We start from the raw sequence: 24,162 nt of genomic DNA on the forward strand, positions 1-24,162 counted from the left end.
TTATTCAGGCCTCTTGACTTTTTCCACATTTTGTTACGTTACAGCCTTATTCTAAAATGGACAAAAAATTATAATTCTCATCAATCTACACACAATACCCCATAATGACAAAGTGAAAAAAGGTTTGTTGAATTTTTTACATATGTATTCAGAGTAAAAAACATACCTTATTTACATAAGTATTTGCTATGAGACTCGAAATTGAGTTCATTGAGTTTCCAATGATCATTCTTGAGATGTTTCTACAACTTTATTGGAGTCCACCTGTAGTCAATTCAAATGATTGGACATGATTTGGAAAGGCACACACCTGTCAATATAAGGTCCCACAGTTGACAGTGCATGTCAGAGCAAAACCCAAGCCATGAGGTCGAAGCAATTGTCCATAGAGATCCGAGACAGGATTATGTCGAGACACAGACCTGGGGAAGGTACCAAAAAATGTCCGCAGCATTGAAGGTCCACAAGAATACAGTGGCCTTCATCATTCTTAAATGGAAGAAGTTTAGAACCACCAAGACTCTTCCTAGAGCTGGCCTCCCGGGCCAAACTGAGCACTCGGGGGAGAAGAGCCTTGGTCAGGGAGGTTACCAGGTCTCTCTTTATGTAGTGTTGTGTTGTCTCTCTTGTTGTGATGTGTGTTTTGTCCTATATATATATATATTTTTTTATCCCAGGCCCCCGTTCCCCGCAGGAGGACTTTTGCATTTTGGTAGGCTGTCATTGTAAATAAGAATGTGTTCTTAACTGACTTGCCTTGTTAAATAAAAAAATAAAACCAAGAACCTGATGCTCACTCTGACAGAGCTCCAGAGATCCTCTGTGGAGATGGGAGAACCTTCCAGAAGGACAACCACCTGTGCAGCACTCCACTAATCAGGCATTTATGATAGAATGGCCAGACGGAAGCCACTCCTCAATAAAATGCACGTGACAACCCGCTTGGAGTTTGCCAAAAGGCACCTAAAGGACTCTCAGACCATGAGATACAAGATTCTCTGGTCTGATGAAACAAGATTTTACTCTTTGGCCTGAATGCCAAGCATCACGTCTGGAGGAAACTTGACGCCATCATGCTGTGGGGTTGTTTTTCAGGGACAGGGACTGGGAGACTAGTCAGGATTGCGGGAAAGATGAACGGAGAAAAGTACAGAGATTCTTGATGAAAACCTGCTCCAGAGCGCTCAGGACCTCAGACTGGGGCGAAGGTTCACCTTCCAACAGGACAACGACCCTAAGCACACAGCCAAGACAATGCAGGAGTGGCTTCGGGACAAGTCTCTGAATGTCCTTGAGTGGCCCAGCCAGAGCCTGGACTTGAACCCGATCGAACATCTCTGGAGAGACCTGAAAATAGATGTGCAACGACGCTCCCCATCCAACCTGACAGAGCTTGAGAGGATCTGCAGAGAAGAATGGGAGAAACTCCCCAAATACAGGTGTGCCAAGCTTGTAGCGTGATACCCAAGAAGACTCGAGGCTGTAATCGCTGTCAAAGGTGCTTCAACAAAGTACTGAGTAAAAGGTCTGAATACTTACGTAAAGGTCATATTTCCGTTTTTCATAAAAGTGCAAAAATGTCTTAAATCGTATTTTTGCTTTGTCATTATGGGTTATTGTGTATAGATTGAGGGGGGAAAACGATTGAATCAATTTTAGAATAAGTCTGTAACGTAACAAAATGTGGAAAAAGTCAAGGGGTCTGAATACTTTCCGAATGCGCTGTATATTATCAGTGCAGTAGGATGGAAGGCAAGGGGGAAAAAACTACTTAGACTATTGAGATGCACACAAAGAGTCTCTCAGCCAGTCTTTTTCTTGACTGCTTCCAGTCCCGTCCTCCTCTTCAGATTGGTGAAGAGCAGCAAAAAGTTAACCACATAGGTTGAGACGCAGACCACGCAGAAATCTCCCAGAATGAAGGCAAGTACTCCGGCTAGGTACAGCGATCCAGCCATGGACACCCAGGAGGCCAAGACCAGGAGGAACGCTGCCCTACTGGACACAGACTGACCTGTAGACAAAAGAGACAGTGAATGTTGGTTATGTGTCCCAAATGGTAACATATTCTCTATTTAGTACACTATTTTTGACCAGAGCTCTATGGGCCACCATAGGGCTTTGGTCAAAAGTGGTGCAAAACGGGAATAGGGTGCCATTTAGGATGCAGACAGTGAGTAAGGAGACATTATAGCATCCCTGTGTAACATAAAATAATCAAAATGGGGAACTATCGTGGGTGTCTGAAATCTTGTATAATCGTATATGGCAGGGTTGGGGTTAATTCCACAAATTACATTGTAATTCAATTCCCTCTCCCTGTAAATTGCATTTAAATTCCATGTCAGTCTTTGAATTCAGAGAGAATTAAATTCCTCTCATCTCCAACGTTAGGTAAACTCTAGTAATTCAGATTCACAAATTTGAATTCAATTCCCCCGGGCTTTCAGGCTGATCACGTCACTGTTCAGACAGCCTAGCTATACAGGAAATATAGAAAAACAAGTTGAAATAATAAAAATAAAAAAACATTTAGTCCATAGAAAAAAATAGGTGCATTAATTCAATTAAATATACAAATATTGAATTCCAATAAAAAATTGTTTTTACAAATTCAATTCCAATTCTAACAGTCTAATACCAATTCCATAATTTAAATTCTTGAATTTGCTCATTAAATGGAGAATTTACGTTGAGTTCAATTTGAATTTCAACAATCTTCAAATTCTAATTGAACTCAACATAAATTATCCACTTAATGAGCAAATTCAAGAATTGAAATTGAACCCAACCCTAGAAAGCACTTGATAAGAATTTATTGTGTACGGCCTAGTGATAATTCAAAATAATAACCACTAAAATATATATGGACCCCCAACCCAGTAAGATTAGCTGTAATGGCGTCAGCTGACAATCCAAAGGAGGGTGACAATGGGTCAGTTGAGCTGTATTGTGTTGGTCAAAAGTTAGCCTAAACTGATCAGAAACAGACATCTCAACTAACAAGAGAGTAGCCTACATAGAGTATTTGACCTACCCAGAGCCAGTTGCAATGTGTAGAAAATGATCCCCAACAGACTGTTGGGTTGATTCAGTACACTGTCTTTAGCAAAGAAGAACTGTACAAGCCCAAAACCACGTCCCCATCTGACAAAAAAAGAGGCAAAACACAACGCTTTGTCATGCATTATGTGATAAGTATCATACAAGCATGTCATTATGTGGCATCAGTGCAGCTTTTAAATGAAAATTGATTACTGTGAGTGTGTAGGTCTATTTTTTTTTAAATACTACAATGCACTGTATCCTATCTGTCACGTGTGAATTGTTTGTCTAATCTGAATGCCACAATTTAATTCAAGATTCTACCAAAGACTAAACCACACACCCAAACTATAGAAAATAATAACTATGCCATAACAATGATATATAAAATTGACTTTCCTTGGTATCGCCTTGACTAAGATTCACCTAACAAAAGTAAAACTGTAAATCATTTAAAAGCCAGCATGTGTTGCAGGTCATCAAAATAAATTTAAACAAAAAAACTGATAAGGACCTGTGCAGTGCAATCAGTGCTGCCCAGATAAAAATGTAGGCTGTACGTGGCATTGAGACGTGGCATTGCAGATTCTAAAGGAAGAGGCGAAAGCGAGAGGTTTTACGAAAAATAACCACGAAGTGAGGAATTTTTTTATTTGGTAAACAACAGATGTAATTGCTAATTTGCTACGTGAGGCTTATTTGAGCGAATATAAGGTTCATAATGGTTCGGTTGGTACGAATGCACTGATAAGAAGACGCACGTGGCATTTCAGCAACTTAAAATAAACTACTTTATATCAGAGTTGTGCCCCTTGTTCACTCGCGTATCTGCCCTGTCATTGGCTAGAATGGTTCCACCTGGTCTCTCCTCCCGACTGCCTTCTATCTTTGAGGACATTTATTTCCATTGTTAGAGTGGTCACTCGACTATCTTTGAAATATAATAGATCATCTTTATCTAGGAATTCTAGGATCAACGTTGTCTATTGGTATGCTACGGAACTGCGATAATTGTGTTTAGCACGCTGGTTGAGTTATAGAAGTGCGTTCATTGCCCAACATCGCACACATATAGGCCTAGGCTACTAATAAATATGAAAACGGCTTCAAAACACACCAATAGACTATAGGCCTATGCATGAAGAAAATACATTCTCCACTATTTTACCTTGAGGTGAAAACTTTAGAGCAGCTCACAGAATCTCCCAGGTCGCACATCGCCCGATACTCAGGGTCCCTCTCTCGCGAAATTTCAACGTGCAGAGCATAGAATGACAAAAACAAACCGAAGATACAAAGACACAAACGTGTTTTTCTCTCCCATTTGGGAACTTCACTGTAACTATTCGATGCCATGTTCTATTGGCTTTCAATTAAGTTATTATAGCCTACTACGGACAACCTTTTCAATCCCGGCTGGTCGCTAGCCAGAGAGTCGGTATGTCGTGAACGACAGTGTGAGCAAAATTTTTGGAGTCAACTGTTCGCCTTCAAAATAAAAGTCCCCAATTGAAAATGATGCAAACGGTGAGAAGTTGTGGAATCATGCCACAGTTGGACTAGATAATGCTAAACAATGTTGGAATGTTGTTATATAAATTCAACACAACTGTAAACAATTCAAATTCCTCCAACAAGAGCTAATATTTGTGTAAACTATATACACTGAAAAAAATATAAACGCAACATGTAAAGTGTTGGTCCCATGTTTCATGTTTCATAGGCCCGTCATTGTAAATAATAATTTGTTCTTAACTGACTTGCCTAGTTAAATAAAGGTTAAATAAATAAAATAAATAAAGTATGCCCCCAATGCAAATCTGTGAGATTTCAACTGATTTTTACTTTTCGGGGGTCAAATTAACTAATAATTGTCTTGTTAAATGTATATAACATCTAGTCCAATTGTGGCACGATTCTACTATTTTTATCCGTTTGCATCAGTTTCAGTGGGAACTTTTATTTTGAAGATTAACCATCGATTCCACTGTCGTTGCTCACGCTAATGTTGTTCACAACACACTGGTCAATTGGACGGCAATGCAGATGTTACGCCAGAGGTGGTACAGAATTCCACAAAGAAAATAAACATTCGCATGCCATTGCCTCCAGGGTGCGGACTTTGATAGCTGTAGCAGAGATGTGGGCCGTTTACACAGCCTACACTTCGTTTGCTTTTCACATGGGGGGGAGTGGACACAGCGCAGCCGACTCTTTTTTTTCAGGCACAAAATCATTGATTGTCTCTTTCGATTTACTGATTAAATGATTAGGCTTAGTTGTTTTCATGTGGACGATCACACTAGTGAGTAAATACGCTTTACTCTACTTTGCCAATGCGCTGTTTATTGTGAGCCCCAGATAGCCGAGTGCGCATTTTGTGTTAGTGATGATGCTGACTCGGAGGTAGAAAGAGGGCTGTGCCTGTTGTACATGCCTTAATACACTGTGTCTGTAGTTGACGCAGTAGCGGTGCATGGGTAAAATCACTGAAAAAGCCAAGCCAGGAATAAAAGCCTTATTACAACCCGTCTTGTGATAATTGCATTGTTTGCTCTATAACCTGTTACTTCATATGCCATGACACCGTGATATATAGGCCTAAGGCCGAGACAATAAGAAGACACACTGGCAGAATAAATTCAACCACAGCTTTGTTTCTTCACTAAACCGGAGAGCAACATCTGTCGGCGAAGTCCACAAAACATATTTAATGTAACAAACAGTTTACATGACCTACAGTGTGGCCAAGCAAGTTAATGTTTCCGAGATTTTCGGCCAACTAAACAACTATTGATTTAGAACCAGGGAGAGTTACTGTAAGTTGCAAAGAACTGGCACTGCCTCCACTATTCCTGCGCCATTTCAACTGCAACATCATCTAATCACCTATGCTTAGTTTAAAACAGTGACAACTAAAAGATACCAACAACTATTTAGTCCAAACAAAGCTAAATATGACGTGGCTGTCCATGGTACTGATTTCTGTATGCACAGGTAGTGTTGACTCACCCTACTTGTAGAGAAACGTCAATGCCATCCTCCTCTTTCATGTTGCCTAAAAGGTCTATGACTATGTCATACAGTACACACTTTTAGTTTTTGTTGTCCTAGGCTACCTGTCTAATATGCCAGGCCAGCTAGTATTTTTTTTTTTTTTACCTTTATTTAACTAGGCAAGTCAGTTAAGAACAAATTCTTATTACAATGACTGCCTACCTTGGCCAAACCCTAACGATGCTGGGTCAATTAAGCACCACCCTATGGGACTCACATCCAGTTATGATACAGCCTGGAATCGAACCAGGGTCTGTAGTGACGCCTCTAGCACTGAGATGCAGTGCCTTAGACCGCTGTGCCGCTCGATAGTTAACATTAGCCTACTACATCTAGCTACATGTCGAACTTCAAGCCTTTCAGGCCAGGTGCACAATGTATGTATTTATGGTTGGATCCGAATTGCCATTATAATCATTGGCCAGTACAGAGAATGAAGTCCAAATATCTATCTCCATCCACGGTTAATTTAGGAAAGGGACAATTTTAGCTAGCTAGCTAGCCACCAAAAGACAACAACAAAAGGAGATGCAACAATTCCATTTTTTTCTGTAAATTACTTTTGGATTTTGGTGTGATGTGAATGGTGTGAAGCCAAATCCAAACGCTCTTCCCTTGACACTTTTTTTGGTGCTCCAGGACCATTCACAGTTGAGCTCGCTCAGTTTAGCTCAACACTGATTGGTTATTTTATAATTTTTTATCAAGGGAGGCCAAACGCTCACCGGCTTCCCTTTATTCAACGCTATGGGCGCCAGCAATATCATATAATTTTTCACCAGACAGCACCCTTTTAGCCTCTTGCGAATTGAAGGAAAATTATGAAGCACAGAGACGAAATATACATGATTTTGTTATTTTTCTTGGTAATTTGTTGGGGCCAGCCACGAATACACGCCACTTTAGTTGATGTGATGGCAATTAGATCAGGCAAAGGAGCTACGAGCGTACTTTAGCGGGAAATTATGCTGAATATAAAGTTTTTCGCTTTGCAATTGTTTTCATAAAAAGCAGTTCTGATTGTGGCCGCTAGATGGGGCATAAAATCCATGTTTAACACACACAGTAGCAGCCTAAAGTTAGTACACTAGCTATGTTTTATACAGTGAGTGGGAACTCATCCAACCCAGCATAACAAGAGGATAGGCTGAATCAATGAGCTCCTGTGTGAAGACAACTTGAGTAAGTTGCACTGGTTGCAAGCCGCCAAATATAAATGTAAACATTTATTCGAGACAAAGTATTGGTAGCTAGCTAGCTATAGTTAAAGCCTTGACGTGAAGCTGGCGAACATTTTAAGGGCGTTTTGAACGTCCCGTGCGTTGTTAGCTAACGTTTAACTTTCGAAAACCCTTCTGATCCGTAGCAGTTAGCGTCTATGAATGGGTTAGCTAAAGTTATGCAAATTAGCTAACTAGGGCTAGTTGTCAGAACTCATTCTGTGCCAGGCCAGTAACGTTAGCTAACTACGTTAGTGAAGGAGAAATAAATCAGTCCGCTGCATTCTGTGCTTAGCTAGTTAGGTAAAGCAGTAGTTTGCAAAGTAGAACTATCACTACATGATAAGTGTGTTGTGTTTTTAGCTGCTAAGCTAGCGCTAACTAGCCTTATTCTAACTAAATAAAAGCCACAACAATGTTATAACGGTTTTGTTATAACCGTTATAACGGTTGTTTAGCCAAACGACTACTACTTCTTCGGTGAGATTTATCGGTGGTTGGCATCTAACGTTGTTTTTAATTTACCTTTATTTAACTAGGCAAGTCAGTTAATAACAAATTCTTATTTACAATGACTGCCTACACCGGCCAAACCCGGACGACGCTGGGCCAATTGTGCGCCGCTTATGGGACTCCCAATCACGGCCGGTTGTGATACATTCTGTATTCGAACCAGGGTGTCTGTAGTGACGCCTCAAGCACTGAGATGCAGTGCCTTAGACCGCTGCGCGTACTGGATTGTGGGCCAGAGACTGGGAGATACTACATCCAGCCAGCCAGCCCCATTCCTTTAAAAAATATTATAAAGATTTGAAACTGTATCTAATGACATTCTACTTAGTATGCTCCTTTATACAAGGCGTGGGTCTAATCCTGAATGCTGATTGGTTAAAACCGCATTCCAGCTGGTGTCTATTCCACAAGTTACCACCTGCTAAATCTATGACCTTAAAATGCCTATTTACTCTGTTCCATCTGACTGCGCAATCCACTGTCTCATCAGCCCCACCCAGGCACTTTATAAACTTGATCCCCACTATAAAAAGCATCTAGACATTATCTTACATTTCTTTTATGATAACATTTAGTTTTCAACAGCGGAGATTTGTATAAAGCTTATTGTCTGTCTCCCCGACATTTGCAAAATTGTTTCAATATTCAAATTCGATCTCCAGCTGTCCCATAGTAATGAACATGTCGGGACAAGAAAGACGGGCAGCGTTTCTTAGCTAGTCGAAATCATGAATCAGCTGGCATCATTTTTATGGATATATATACAATGAAATGTAATTTGAAAAAAGGTCAAATGAAACAGTGTAGCTAGTTTGCAGTCTTTCCAGCTTCAGTTTGAAGTGATTGTGTTAGCTGTGTTGTTGGCTAGTTCCTCTGAACAACAGTGTCCTGACGAGTGAGCACATTTTCTATACCAGGCGAAATTGCACCTCATTAGCTCCACACAAATGTCACTAGATAACAGCTTATGCAAATGCAGCTAATTTGCTGTTATTCTGGCTGCACTTTATGACGTGACTGTAAATTAGCCGTAGTTGCCTAGCTAGAAAGCATGGGATGAGAACGTTGCCAGCCATTATGGGAATGGAACATTTAGAATGAACAACTGGGTCATTCTCTAGCCACCGATAGAACGAACGACCAGCCGGCTTAGGTAAAAACCCTAGATTTGGGTCGGGACTATATCTTGTGGAAGGATGAAATAGTATGAATAAATTCATAAAAATGTTCAATAATTATTTGAATATGTTGGTAAACCGTTGTATAAAAGGGATACTGCCCTCGAAGCCGTTGGTTGGAGGATATTTTGGCACAGTTTGCCGGTCCTACTATAATCACACTTTCCTGTTGGATGCTTTCCTATAACATTTAAAGTCTTATTCAACCGGCTGTGTCCCACCCGTAGTCTTGTAAAAATAGCCTCCTCTCTTCCTGCCGTCCTCCCCTCCCTGACTTATCTCTGTATTTGGAATATATGTTTTCCTTAGTGTCCCTATTCCACTGCTCCTGCCATCTCTGCACCATCACTGTCCATATCAAGCTTTTTGCCTTGCTCATTGAAACTACAACATCCACATCCCCACTACTAAGTGCTTGTTTAGCCAGTACACCAGCTACCTCGTTCCCCTCCACCCCCACATGGGCTGGGACCCAAGAAAACTTGTCTGCATACCTATCTGTCTAACCCTGCCATGGGTTTGTAGTACCTAGCAGGTCTTGTCTGCTACATGGGCTAAAGGACTGCAGACTCATCAACACTGCACATGAGTCCGAGCAAGTAACCACTCTGTCTAGCTTGCCTTCTTCCACCCACTGCAAGGCCAACAGTACATCCATCAGCTCCACCATATATACAGCCAGGTGATCTGTAATAGGTTTCCTGACCGACACCCCACTTTCCTGCACTACAAATGCTGACCCAGTGTGTCCTGTCCTTGGATCTTTTGAACCATCAGTGTAAATGGCCACAAAATCCTGATTTACAGTATCCAGACGTCTATTAAACAAATCAGATGGATCAAACCCCTCACCTATCTTTCCGTAGTCTCTCCAACACTTCTAGATCAACTACTGGAGGTGGGAGTAGCCATAGTGGATTCACAGGAATAGCTACCGTGAGGCTAAACTTCCTTCCATACAGTCCCATCTCCCTTCGCCTGAGTATTACCCATTCACCCAAAGCTCGTGTTCTGTCCTCGCTCATGTTACCAGCATGCCTGTAGAATTCCTTTTGCAGGATGAGACACCCGATGTCCCTGTAGGTTGACCCAATAATTAATTGCCAGCTGCTGTCTCCTAATCTGCAATGGCATATCCCCCATCTCCATCTGTAGTCCAGACACTAGCGAGGTCTGAAACGCCCCACTACATATTCTGAGTCCTTGCCCCTGTATGATATCTAGTCTTTCCAGTGAGATCTGGGCTGCCGAATTATACACTATACTGCAGCGATCATCAACTAAATTCAGTAGCGGGACAATTTTATTATTATTATTTATTTATCTTCTTGAGTGGATTGTCGGGGGTCCGGATGATAATAATTACAAATAATTTGTAGACAGCAAATTGACCGATAGAAGCACAAAGGATATGTTTGTCTAAAACTGAATAATTTCAAACCTTGCTTACATTTCTATATGATCACACGTTTCTCTTTATTATCCATGGGAATACTTGAACAGATTTCTTAAATTAAAATCACTTGGAGCTGATTTCTTGGTGTTTTTAGTCTGTTATATCCAACAACAAAACAACAACAAAAAATACAACTACAAAAAAATACAGCTACAATAGTCATTTACAACATTAATAATGTCTACACTGTATTTCTGATCAATTTTATGTTATTTTAATAGACCTTTTTTTTGCTTTTCTTTCAAAAACAAGGACATTTCTAAGTGACTCCAAACTTTTGAATGGTAGTGTGTCTGATACAGTTGAAGTCGAAGTTTACATACATCTTAGCCAAATACATTTTAACTCAGTTTTTCACAATTCCTGACATTTAATCCTAGCAAAAAATCCCTGTTGTAGGTCAGTTAAGATCACCACTTAATTTTAAGAATGTGAAATGTTAGAATAATAGTAGAGAGAATTATTTATTTCAGCTTTTATTTCTTTCATTGCATTCCCAGTGGGTCAGAAGTTTACATTAGAGGTCGACCGATTATGATTTTTCAACGCCGATACCATTTATTGGAGGACCAAAAAAAGCAGATACCGATTAATCGGCCGATTAAAAAAATAAAATAAAATAATAATAATGACAATTACAACAATACTGAATGAACACTTATTTTAACTTAATATAATATATCAATAAAATCAATTTAGCCTCAAATATATTATGAAACATGTTCAATTTGGTTAAATGCAAAAACAAAGTGTTGGAGAAGAAAGTAAAAGTGCAATATGTGCCATGTAAGAAAGCTAACGTTTAAGTTCCTTGCTCAGAACATGAGAACATATGAAAGCTGGTGGTTCCTTTTAACATGAGTCTTCAATATTTCCAGGTAAGAAGTTTTAGGTTGTAGTTATTATAGGAATTATAGGACAATTTCTCTCTATACGATTTGTATTTCATATACCTTTGACTATTGGATGTTCTTATAGGCACTTTAGTATTGCCAGTGTAACAGTACAGCTTCCATCCCTCTCCTCGCCGCTACCTGGGCTCGAACCAGGAACACATCGACAACAGCCACCCTCGAAGCAGCGTTACCCATGTAGAGCAAGGGGAACAACTACTCCAAGTCTCAGAGCGAGTGACGTTTGAAACGCTATTAGCGTGCACCCCGCTAACTAGCTAGCCATTTCACATCGGTTACACCAGCCTAATCTCGGGAGTTGATAGGCTTGAAGTCATAAACAGCGCAATGCCTGAAGCATTGCGAAGAGCTGCTGGCAAAACGCACGAAAGTGCTGTTTGAATGAATGCTTACGAGCCTGCTGGTGCCTACCATCGCTCAGTCAGACTGCTCTATAAAATCATAGACTTAATTATACCATAATAACACACAGAAATACGAGCCTTAGGTCATTAATATGGTCGAATCCGGAAACTATAATCTCAAAAACAAAACGTTTATTCTTTCAGTGAAATACGGAACCGTTCTGTATTTTATCTAATGGGTGGCATCCATAAGTCTAAATATTCCTGTTACATTGCACAACCTTCAATGTTATGTCATAATTACGTAAAATTCTGGCAAATTAGTTCGCAATGAGCCAGGCGGCCCAAACTGTTGCATATACCCTGACTCTGCGTGCAATGAATGCAAGAGAAGTGACATAATTTCACCTGGTTAATTTTGCCTGCTAACCTGGATTTCTTTTAGCTAAATATACAGGTTTAAAAATATATACTTCTGTGTATTGATTTTAAGAAAGGCATTGATGTTTATGGTTAGATACACGTTGGAGCAACGACAGTCCTTTTTCGCAAATGCGCACTGCATCGATTATATGCAACGCAGGACATGCTAGATAAACTAGTAATATCATCAACCATGTGTAGTTATAACTAGTGATTATGATTGATTGTTTTTTCAATGCTAGCTAGCAACTTACCTTGCCTTCTTACTGCATTCGCGTAACAGGCGGGCTCCTCATGAGGCAGGTGGTTAGAGCGTTGGACTAGTTAACCGTAAGGTTGCAAGATTGAATCCCTGAGCTGACAAGGTAAAAACCGTTCCGCCCCTGAACAAGGCAGTTAACCCACCGTTCCTAGGCCGTCATTGAAAATAAGAATGTGTTCTTAACTGACTTGCCTAGTTAAATAAAATTACCGATTTCCAATTGTTATGAAAACTTGAAATCGGCCCTAATTAATCGTCCATTCCGATTAATCGGTCGACCTCTAGTTTACATACACTCAATTAGTATTTGGTAGCATTGTCTTTAAATTGTTTAACTTGGGTCAAACGTTTCGGGTAGCCTTCCACAAGCTTCCCGCAATAAGCTGGGTGAATTTTGGCCAATTCCTCCTGGCAGAGCTGGTGTAACTGAATCTTGTTTGTAGGCCTCCTTGCTCACACATGCTTTTTCAGTTCTGCCCACAAATGTTCTATAGGATTGAGGTCAGGGCTTTGTGATGGCCACTCCAATACCTTGACTTTGTTGTCCTGAAGCCATTTTGCCACAACTTTGGAAGTATGCTTGGGGTCATTGTCCATCTGGAAGACCCATTTGCGACCAAGCTTTAACTTCCTGACTGATGTCTTGAGATGTTGCTTCAATATATCCACATAATTTTCCTGCCTCATGATGCCATCTATTTTGTGAAGTGCACCAGTCCCTCCTGCAGCAAAGCACCCCCACAACATGATGCTGCCACCCCCGTGCTTCACGGTTGGGATGGTTTTCATTGGCTTGCAAGCCTCCCCCTTTTTCTTGGCTACATCCATCCTGGTCCCTCGGCATCATTCAGGCACACCAGGTCTTTGATTTCTTTCAGATTTTCAGTCACTTGGCCATTTCCATCCACCACTAGCACCCCTCCTCTCACCCACACCACCACCACTACCACATATTCCTGTTCAATACCCTTGCCCTAGCATCCTGTAATGAAGTCCTTGCTTTATGAAGGTGGCACAACCCCCTGCCCCTATGAACCACTGCACACAGTACATTCGCAAAGTATTTAGACCCCTTGACTTTTTCCACATTTTTAAACATTACAACCTTATTCTAAGATTGATTAAATTGTTTTTGATCCTCATCAATCTACAAACAATAGATTGAACAAAAACAAAAATGACAACCAATTAATTGCAGCATTACCACAAAAATGGAAGAGGAAAGTAGAAGGGGAAAAAAGTAAGGAACTTGTATGTCGGCCCTATATTAAAGAACATAAATGGTTAAAGAAAAGTGTGATAACTAAAAACATATACCAATTTCATTTAAGGACCAAAAAACTGAGAGCTGTGCCATATAAATTGCTAAATAGTTGGGAAGAGATTTTCGATGTACCCATTCCATGGCACAAGGTTTATGAATTGATACGCAAAACAACGCCGGATTCAAAACTTCGAATTTTTCAATTTAAATTACTATATAAAATTCTTGCAACTAATAGAATGTTATATATATGGGGGATACAATCTTCCCAGCTCTGCATATTCTGCTGTGAGGAGGCAGAGTCATTAGATCATTTATTTTGGTATTGTCCATATGTAGCTCGTTTTTGGTCACAGGTCCAGGAATGGCTGAAGAATTGAAACATTTGCCTAGAACTAACGCTACAGATAGCAATACTGGGTGATTTGAAAAGCCATAGTCAATCAATCAATAATATAAATATTATTTTAGCAAAAATGTACAATCTGTAGAAGCTATGAGAATAGGAAGGTTCAATTATTTTGTGAACCATCACAGCACAGTTGAAAAATATATGGCAAATAGAAATCTGAAATGGATGGTTTTGAGATAGATGGGAGGGGTTGAATGGAGCTGAAGGGTGGGACTAATAACAAGATAAACAATGTAAAGCATACGGGATCTGTAAAATGTATATAGGTAAAAAAAAATGTAAAAAAAAAATGTAAATAGCACAGTTACAAAAAGAAATCAAACTGGATGGACATCAGAAATAGAGGAAGTACTAAGAACAAACAAGAGAGAACTATTGTAAAGTAGACTGTGTCTGTAAAATGTGTATAAGATGTATACATTTAAGGTAAAAGCAGAAGTGTTTATTAGTTTACTCCAATTGGGGGATCGGTGGTAGGGTTTGCGGGGAATAATAATAAAAGTATATTATTTTTAAAAGTATGCATGTCTATATAGGTATGTGTATGTATATATGTGTATATGTATGCATACGTGTATGGATATATATATTTACCCAAAAAATATGGGGGATTGGAAATGATGCAGACAATTACATTGGAAGCAACATTCTTTCCACAACATTAAGCTGATCCACCCCTTTAAAAAAAAAAACTGTACACTTTAACTTGACATTAGGCTTATGCAGTTTTACTACGCAATACATTTTTAAAGCCGCATTAGACAGGATTACCTAGATATACTGACCAGCTCAATCCAAACTCATCTCTCGGCATGTCCAGCCCACTTATCTCAGCCAATCATGGCTAGCGGAAAGTTTTGTCTTTTTCTGTGGCTAAACCAACTAGGCTCGTAATTTAAAAATTGTATTCATATTTACAAATGGCATACAAGTTTGTAATTAAGGCACATAAGTTCACATGTTCGAGAAGGCATTTCTGCCAAAAAAACACATTTTGATAAAAAATAAATAAACAAGTTTACGTTCAAACGGCTTTCCTGTGATGTAGTGACCCGCGACATGTCCCTACTTTCCTGAAACGGGTCACATTTAGCCAATTCTTTGAAAGCTAGCCAATGTTAGGATTGCTGCATCAGACGACCTGGCCTCCACATTCCCCCGACCTCAACCAAATTGAGATGGGTTGGATGAGTTGGATCGCAGAGTGAAGGAAAAGCAGCCAACAAGTACTCAGCATACGTGGGAAGTCCTTCAAGACGGTTGGAAAAGCATTCCAGTTGAAGCTGGTTGAGAGAATTCCAAGAGTGTGCAAAGCTGTCATCAAGGCAAAGGGTGGCTATTTGAAGAATCTCAAATATAAAATATGTTTTGTGGTTACTACATGATCCCATATGTGTTATTTCATAGTTATGATTTCTTCACTATTATTCTACAATATAGAAAATTGTCAAAATAAAGAAAAATCCTTGCATGAGTAGGTGTTCGAAAACTTTTGACCAGTAGTGTAGCTTGCGTTACAATCTTTTCTAACAGCTTGGCAAAATGTATACAATGTGCTATGCAATAATCCAGATGAGTTCTCAAAAGTCAGCAGTTGCCTAACCTTCTAAAAGTTGACTGTGCCAAATTATTTCCAATCCATTATGAGTGAGTGTGATGCATGTTTTCCATAATGTATGTTTCATACAGGGGTTGGCACCGAAATTATTTTTGATCAGTTCCACTGTTCCGACCAACATAATAAGGTTCTAAACAATTTCGGTTTATATCGTTCCTTTTTATTTCTGCGTTTTGTTTTTTTACATTTAGCTTGACGTTAAATTACTTCACCAATCAGTGTGGATAGAGCAGCTTTAGCTGTGGAGCGAGTAAGCGATTTTTAAAGAAATATAATAATAATTTAAAAAAATATATGTATAGGAAAGTCGTTAACAGCAAATTGTATTTTGCCATAACAGCATGATTTAATCATAATAAAAGAGAAACAGGCAGTTTGCTGCCAGTCACAGTGTAGAGCACGAGATGCAACAAATGTTGAGGGTGAAGAGAGCGATGGAAGCTTGCCTTGAAGCGCTGGGCATCTTGTTATGACATGCATTATCTGAATTATACCTACGGAGGAGAGGCTTCTATGTAGGAACTTTGAATGTCTTTGAACTTCCGAGTTGGTTTAACGTTGGACCAGAGCAAATGTTAGCTAGCTAACATGCTTGTGTGTTCAGAGCAGGACTAGAATTAAAAACATTTCGTAATTGTAGTAAATAAATTGTAGTAAATAAAGGCGATGATACAGCCCGACCGGATGATGCTGTTGGTGATACAGCCTGACAGAATGCTCTCAATGGTGCATCTGTCAAAGTTTGTGAGGGTCTTAGGGTCCAAGACTAATTTCTTCAGTCTTCTGAAGTTGGACAGAAGCTGTTGGGCCTTCACCGCACTCTCTGTGTGGGTGGACCATTTCACATTGTCAGTGATGTTTATGCCGAGGAACTTGAAGCTTTTCACCTCCGCTGTGACCCTGTCCATGTGGATGGGGGCGTGCTCCTTCTGACTGGGCTTTCTAACATCCTATTACACTTGTGTTGTGTTGCCTAGTATTAAAAGAATACAATAGAACTTACGTTGATTTAGTGAGAATACTGCCTTTTCTGTTTCAATAGCTAACACTAACCAACCTGTTACGCATGTGATGTAGCCTACTCTTGCATCATATGGTCTTGCATCAAGTACTGCCTAGTGTATATGATGGACCACATCATCCAATTTACAGTGAAACTGTGTATCAATTAGTGTGCAAAGCCCAGGCCTTTTGTAAAGCATGGCAAAAATAAAAAAAGCTAGCTGGCAAACAGAATTGAATTGACCTGTACATTTCATTAACACAGTGGAGTGCCAAGCCACGGATATTGCAGATGCAAATTGTCAACTCGGGATGTCAATTTTCCTGCTGACTTACCAACCCTCATTAACCGGTTAACAAACAGTTGAATTTGTTCCAAATAGTAAAATTCTGACCAACAGAAAATACTATGCGTGCATACAAGAAACATACTTTTTTCATTTATAGAGCTTAATTGAAGCATGCAATAGCATCAAGCCAATTGTCTCACAGCTGAAAGGCTAAGTTATTGAAAGTACAACTACTGTACTGTAATTAAGCAGCCAATGTAAAACATAATTTCAAACATTTGGCAAAATGTAATTCTCTGTTCTACATGGGGCACCTGATGTGAACAATTCCATATGTGACAGATATGAAAATCTCCTTTTAGAGACTTAAAGAGAGGGAATAAAGATGCAACAACTAGGATGGGTTGCTAATATGATAATGATTGTGCTTCTGGACAACTAAAGAAAGATGATATGAAAACCAATAGAACAGGAGAGAATAGTGGTTTCTATGGCTGGATTTGGCTAGGTTGGCTATTTTGATGCAATGTAAGACATGCCTCATAATATGAAGTAAAACGTCCAGGTTTCAAACAATGAAGTATCCTGTATGTTTTCAAAATGCATGCTGCCTCCAATTGCAAGGTGGTGGGTGACATGCCTGCCTACCGTATTCCCTATACACTAGAATCGCTAATGGATGACGGACTTCAATTAGGAGTTGAGAAACAAAAATGGTAGCTATATAAAGCTGGGTTCCTCTTGTTAACCATGGCTATGTTTTTAACATGCGATTGCATTTAGAATTGTTGTGCAATGACTCATCTTATCCAGCTGTTCTGTCTGACAGGTGATATTTTTCCACTCAAAGCCTCAGGAATTCACAAGTGCATACTGACACAAACACACGCTATGGCAGTGTATTGCTGTTATAGTTTATTTTGAGACTGGCAGGCTATGATTTTAACAATGTTTAGTGGGTGGACTGAAGCGCTTGACTTGGTTGTTGGTCGATTCCTGTGTGAAACCCCACCAAACTGCAGATAATGGTGCATGCCAGCAGGAGCTTGACCAGGCTTGTCAGTAGCATTGTCTTAACTGTCTGTTAGTTAATCTGTGGACCTTTGTCCTGACTTCACCAGGCGTGCTGAGACTGAGCATATTGTGAAGGAGCGGGGCAAATAAATATAAAAACATATATATATAGCCTAAAAGGCCTAGTCTGAGCAGACGCAGAGTGAGGGATTGGTTATGGGATCGTTCCATTTGATTTCAATCACTCTTTGACTGCACCCCTTTTGATTTGAATGAAACTTGCCGTACATATTTGCCCATGGTAGAAGTGGTCAGAAAATGACTTTTTGTACCTGAATGCCAAAACATTCAAGAGCATGCTGTGTCAACTGATGGTGGGCACAACACACAAACACCTCAGATTATGTAAATTGGGATCTAAGCTAAAATGTAGAATTCTTCAAGAAATTATCAAATAGTTTGACAACCCTGAATGTAAGCTTTTAAACGATATCAAACTCAACCATTTATCTTTTCCAGTGATGAAGTCATGGATGTCTCATTGTATGGTGGGATATGCAAAATGTGTGAACTTTCAGCACCTCTATCTAATGAATGTTTTGGCATTCAGGTTCAAAATGTCACTTTCAGGCCACTTCTACCATGGGCAAATATGTATGCAAAGTTTTGTTGAAATCAAAGTGGTACGGTCAAAAAGTATTGATATCGACAGTCAAACATTGAATAAGAATACTTCCCAAGCAAAGACCAATTTCTTTAACTCCTTGATTTTAGAAGGTCGTAGCTCATAGAGACAAACCAAAGATATTACAATGTACATCAGTTGCGTCTTCCTAGGGCATTTTATCTCTTGTTTCTAGCCTAAAGCACCATGGATTTATGCATTGTTTTAGGTCAGTATAAACATTTTTATTACATTTTTACCCCTCAAATCAAGGAAAGTCCCCCCCAGTTGGACTAGTCTCTTCACTGATTGCTCTGCTAGAACGCAGAGTAGGTGCCTGGGACAAGAATCTTTACTCTTAATAAATATTAGGCTTATCTGCCACAATCTTAAACTCAAAGCAGAATCTTTTTGTGAGACTGGAATTCATTTGGCCTACTCAAACTAGTGAAGAAGGTTTAGATGAAAGTCGCACAAAATTAACCTTCGCCCTCCCTTACTCACGATGACACAGTAGGTAGCCATTGTTCTTCATCACAAGCCCCATCCCACTTCACTCCCTTACTGTTTCCGTCGTTCTCCTGTCTCACTTCCCCAATGATCTCCTTCTTTTCTGTCACTTTCTCCCTCCCTCTACACCTCTCCTTTTGTTCTGTTTTATTGCCCGGCCTTTGGTTTCCAGTGGTGGACAAAGCCGTTCTCTCGCATTATACGAGGAATGAATGTGGACACTGATGTTTGAGTTGGGACCAAGCCCATAGTCCATGATCTGCTTCACCCCCCCCCCCCCCCCCCCCCTTCTGACCTTCTCTTATTTGACCTTTCTAACATGGTGGTTCTGTAGTCTGTTGCTTGCCCCCCCTCTTCTCTGTTTTTGAGTTCTCTCTCCCTCTCTCCTCACACATGGAAAGCCTACTTTCTATGTTGGCTGACAGTCTAAGTGTCAGTTGGATTTAGAGGCCTCGCATGTTGCAATACTATAGAAATCTCCCCCTGAAAATCTTATGGCACTCTTGTGTAAGTGTGGACGTACACATGCTCCAGTCACTGTTGACCAAGAAGCATCTCCAGCTAGTCTGAACCTCCCCTTCATACACTCTTTTTAAAATCAATGTTTAGGATCAGCCCTGACAGTGTTTCGTGAAGCGTCTGTGCGTGTGTCTACTGAATGACTCCAGGGGCTGCGGGGGCTAGCCCTGATGTCGTCAGCCCTTTACACAATGCACAACAAGCAGGCCTTTTGTCCCAGCTTTACCCCTATCCTCCCACACAATGCTCATAATGTCCCAGCCTCTTTATCTGAGGCAGAGGTAGGGAGAGAAAGAGGGTCCTTTATCGTGGACTCAAAGGTCTGTTAACTCCAATTCCTTCAATCAGAAATTACAGCAATGTATACAGTATTATGCCCCCACAATTTTTACTTTGAACTGCATGTCTTAATCTTTCACTAGTCTTTGAGTTGGAGAGCTGATATCTGTAATACAATTTTATCCACCAGGAGATGTCAGTGAGTTAGTTGGCTGGCTGCTTAGTCTTTGGGTTAAATATTGCTCACCCCAGCTCCTCAGAGTATTTGATTGTTGTGTTGATGACTGAGCTCCTGGTCTGTACTGTAAATGAAATTGTGTTCTCAATCCGGTTACCTTCTAGGAAATGAATGAATAACTTAAGTAGACCTGGGCTAATAATTCTCAGCTCTGATTTTTGTGGAGGTAAAATAAGGAAAGGCTTGGGAAGACTGCAAAGGCTTACCAGATGTAAATGAAGAGCCGGAGGGAGGAGAAAAAAGGAGCGAGAGGGGGATGGTAGAATGGGTGACTGAGGGAAACCGATTAGGCTAGATGGAAAGGGATAAAGGAGGCGGGGTTGAAGTTTGTCACATGATCCCGAGTGTAGCCAGTACCAGGGGGCAGAGTAGCAGAGAGGCAGACAAGGCTTTCTAGCACTACACTGCAACTCTTCAGTACCCCCTCTCTCCTCCCTCCAGGCTGTCCTCCATCTACCCTCTTCCCCTCCTTTCTCCCGGCCCCTGGGCCAGGGAATGTGCCGGCTGGGAGATGCCTTACGTGGATCGGCAGAACCGGATCTGTGGCTTCCTGGACATCGAGGAAAACGAGAGCAGTGGGAAGTTTCTGCGCCGCTACTTCATCCTAGACACCCAACCGGGCAGCCTGGTGTGGTACATGGACAACCCTCAGGTAACACAGTACGACTGATGGTTAGCATTAGCTGGGTCATTCTCACAAAACTGTCATTTTTCACTACTGAGATTAGCATATGTTCTTATCTATTTCATAATTACGTTTATTGATCAGATAATATGCATTTGACCACAATTTCCACAACATTGTTATTACTGCAGCAGTCCAAAAAATGCTCCCCTAATGAAAAGGTCTGAGGTAAACATATAACCAAATAAAATAATAACATTATTATAACTTTAAATCAGACTTTTTCCCCAACTTGAGCTTCTTTGCCGTTTCCGTAATAAGAAGGCCAAGTGGGTTAAAGGAGGTGTTTTGAGCATAAGAACCTCATGCTGAAGGCATATATGCGAATTAAATCACTTCTACTACTCCTCTAGATGATGCATCATAGGTGAATAAAACGTTAATTAATAACTGATTGGAGTTTTTACAGGAACTTGAAAAAGTGTTACATAATGAGACTCATGTCCTCAGACATTGGTTGTACCAGGGTTTCCATTAGCCGGTAATAAAAATGAAAAGCCGATAGATAAAACTGCCACCGATCAATTGTCCGATATAAGGGGGGGAAAATCCCATTGCAAAATAATGCTTTGTAGCCTATTCATTGATGGAAATACCAGTCAATAGAAATACATTTGACCGGTCATGCTTATCTGTCTATACAGTGGGGCAAAAAAGTATTTAGTCAGCCACCAATTGTGCAAGTTCTCCCACTTAAAAAGATGAGAGAGGCCTGTAATTTTCATCATAGGTACACTTCAACTATGACAGACAAAATGAGAAAAAAAATCCATAAAATCACATTGTAGGATTTTTAATGAATTTATTTGCAAATTATGGTGGAAAATAAGTATTTGGTCAATAACAAAAGTTTATCTCAATATATATTATACCCTTTTATATACCCTTTGTTGGCAATGACAGAGGTCAAATGTTTTCTGTAAGTCTTCACAAGGTTTTCACACACTGTTGCTGGTATTTTGGCCCATTCCTCCATGCAGATCCCCTCTAGAGCAGTGATGTTTTGGGGCTGTTGCTGGGCAACACGGACTTTCAACTCCCTCCAAAGATTTTCTATGGGGTTGAGATCTGGAGACTGGCTAGGCCACTCCAGGACCTTGAAATGCTTCTTACGAAGCCACTCCTTCGTGGCCCGGGCGGTGTGTTTGGGATCATTGTCATGCTGAAAGACCCAGCCACGTTTAATCTTCAATGCCCTTGCTGATGGAAGGAGGTTTTCACTCAAAATCTCACGATACATGGCCCCATTCATTCTTTCCTTTACACGGATCAGTCGTCCTGGTCCCTTTGCAAAAACAGCCCTAAAGCATGATGTTTCCACCCCCATGCTTCACAGTAGGTATGGTGTTCTTTGGATGCAACTTGGCATTCTTTGTCCTCTTAACACGACGAGTTGAGTTTTTACCAAAAAGTTCTATTTTGGTTTCATCTGACCATATGACATTCTCCCAATCTTCGTCTGGATCCTCCAAATGCTCTCTAGCAAACTTCAGACGGGCCTGGACATGTACTGGCTTAAGCAGGGGGACACGTCTGGCACTGCAGGATTTGAGTCCCTGGCGGCGTAGTGTGTTACTGATGGTAGGCTTTGTTACTTTGGTCCAAGCTCTCTGCAGGTCATTCACTAGGTCCCCCCGTGTGGTTCTGGGATTTTTGCTCACCGTTCTTGTGATCATTTTGACCCCACGGGGTGAGATCTTGCGTGGAGCCCCAGATCGAGGGAGATTATCAGTGGTCTTGTATGTCTTCCATTTCCTAATAATTGCTCCCACAGTTGATTTCTTCAAACCAAGCTGCTTACCTATTGCAGATTCAGTCTTCCCAGCCTGGTGCAGGTCTACAATTTTGTTTCTGGTGTCCTTTGACAGCTCTTTGGTCTTGGCCATAGTGGAGTTTGGAGTGTGACTGTTTGAGGTTGTGGACAGGTGTCTTTTATACTGATAACAAGTTCAAACAGGTGCCATTAATACAGGTAACGAGTGGAGGACAGAGGAGCCTCTTAAAGGTGAGAGCCAGAAATCTTGCTTGTTTGTAGGTGACCAAATACTTATTTTCCACCATAATTTGCAAATAAATTCATAAAAAATCCTACAATGTGATTTTCTGGATTTTTTTTCTTCTCATTTTGTCTGTCATAGTTGAAGTGTACCTATGATGAAAATTACAGGCCTCTCTCATCTTTTTAAGTGGGAGAACTTGCACAATTGGTGGCTGACTAAATACTTTTTTGCCCCACTGTAGGTTAATCTCTGTCACATGAAACCGCTTGTATGTGCAGTGTGGTTTTGACTACAGTGTTTTCCCGCTAATTGCATTATGGAATGAACATTAGTGTGTAGTTGCTGCCTTGTGTGCATTGCTGCGCTTATAACGTGAAGAAATAAGTTGATCAACATTTTCAGCAAAACGTTCTGATCGGTTGCATCAGCCTCATCTGCTTTTTAAAGTTTGTTTTTGATGTAGCCAAGGCATACTGCTTGTATGAATATGGGATCTATTGTCCCAGAGTCTGTTTGGAATAGGCTATTTTCTTGCACAGATCGATAAGGTACAATGCAATTAGCGGGGAAACACTGTTGTCAAAAGCGCACTGCACATACAAGCGGTTTCATGTGACAGAATAAAATATCTGTTAGAAATGTAGAAAGAGGGGAGCTCTAAACATGCAACAACTAGCATGGGTTGCTAATATAACTAGGATTGAGAAAAATAGGGTACTGGTTTCAACATGAGAATCACCCAGGTCTGTGGATGTTACTTGTAGGGATGGGCATTTGAAAGAATCTCTCTCTCTCAACTCTCTCTACTGAATAAAATTATAAACGCAACAATTTCAAAGATTTTACTGAGTTACAGTGCATATAAGGAAATCAGTCAATTAAAATGAATTCATTAGGCCTTAATCTATGGATTTCACATGACTAGGCAGGGGTGCAGCCATGAGTGGGCCTGGGAGGGCATAGGCCCACCCACTTGAGCCAGGCCCAGCCAATCAGAAATATTTTTTTTCTCCACAAAAGGAGTTTGAGAGAAATAGAGACAGAAATAGTCCTCCATTTAATCAGCTGTCTGGGTGGCTGGTCTCAGAAGATCCCGCAGGGGAAGAAACCGGATGTGGAGGTCCTGGGCTTGCGTGGTTGTGAGGCCGGTTGGATGTACTGCCAAATTCTCTAAAATGACGTTTGTGTTGTGTGAAAAAACTGCACATTTAGAGTGGCCTTTTATTGTCCCCAGCACAAGGTGCACCTGTGTAAT

General features: G+C 40.5%; 2 protein-coding genes across 4 annotated transcripts in view; one reads left to right on the forward strand and one right to left on the reverse strand.

Annotated features, from left to right (window-relative positions):
* Positions 1–1,442: 1,442 nt before the first annotated feature.
* vkorc1 (vitamin K epoxide reductase complex, subunit 1) lies at positions 1,443–4,507 on the reverse strand. Its single transcript, XM_038960897.1, has 3 exons — positions 4,214–4,507; positions 3,038–3,147; positions 1,443–2,014 (listed from the first exon to the last, which is right to left on the reverse strand). Exons 1-3 carry the CDS (start codon positions 4,399–4,401, stop codon positions 1,803–1,805), a joined length of 510 nt encoding a protein of 169 aa, XP_038816825.1. The 5' UTR covers positions 4,402–4,507; the 3' UTR covers positions 1,443–1,802.
* A 2,666-nt stretch (positions 4,508–7,173) lies between these two features.
* LOC120017677 (pleckstrin homology domain-containing family A member 1-like) overlaps positions 7,174–24,162 on the forward strand; it is a 32,952-nt gene continuing 15,963 nt past the window's right edge. For all 3 annotated transcript variants that reach the window (XM_038960597.1, XM_038960599.1, XM_038960598.1), the window contains exons 1-2: positions 7,174–7,284; positions 20,664–20,874. In XM_038960597.1, the coding sequence (XP_038816525.1) occupies positions 20,734–20,874 (141 nt within the window). In that variant the 5' untranslated portion in view covers positions 7,174–7,284; positions 20,664–20,733. The remainder of the gene's footprint in view (positions 7,285–20,663; positions 20,875–24,162) is intronic.

Source organism: Salvelinus namaycush, chromosome 22, assembly GCF_016432855.1.
Source record: "Salvelinus namaycush isolate Seneca chromosome 22, SaNama_1.0, whole genome shotgun sequence".
Lineage (NCBI taxonomy): Eukaryota > Metazoa > Chordata > Actinopteri > Salmoniformes > Salmonidae > Salvelinus > Salvelinus namaycush.

Coding starts and splice junctions, on each gene's coding strand:
- vkorc1 (XM_038960897.1), bottom strand. CDS start 4,401: ATGGCATCGAATAGTTACAGTGAAGTTCCCAAATGGGAGAGAAAAACA. Junction 3,148..4,213: donor TCTAAAGTTTTCACCTCAAG/GTAAAATAGTGG, acceptor TTTTTTTGTCAG/ATGGGGACGTGGTTTTGGGC. Junction 2,015..3,037: donor CACATTGCAACTGGCTCTGG/GTAGGTCAAATA, acceptor TTTTGTCTACAG/GTCAGTCTGTGTCCAGTAGG.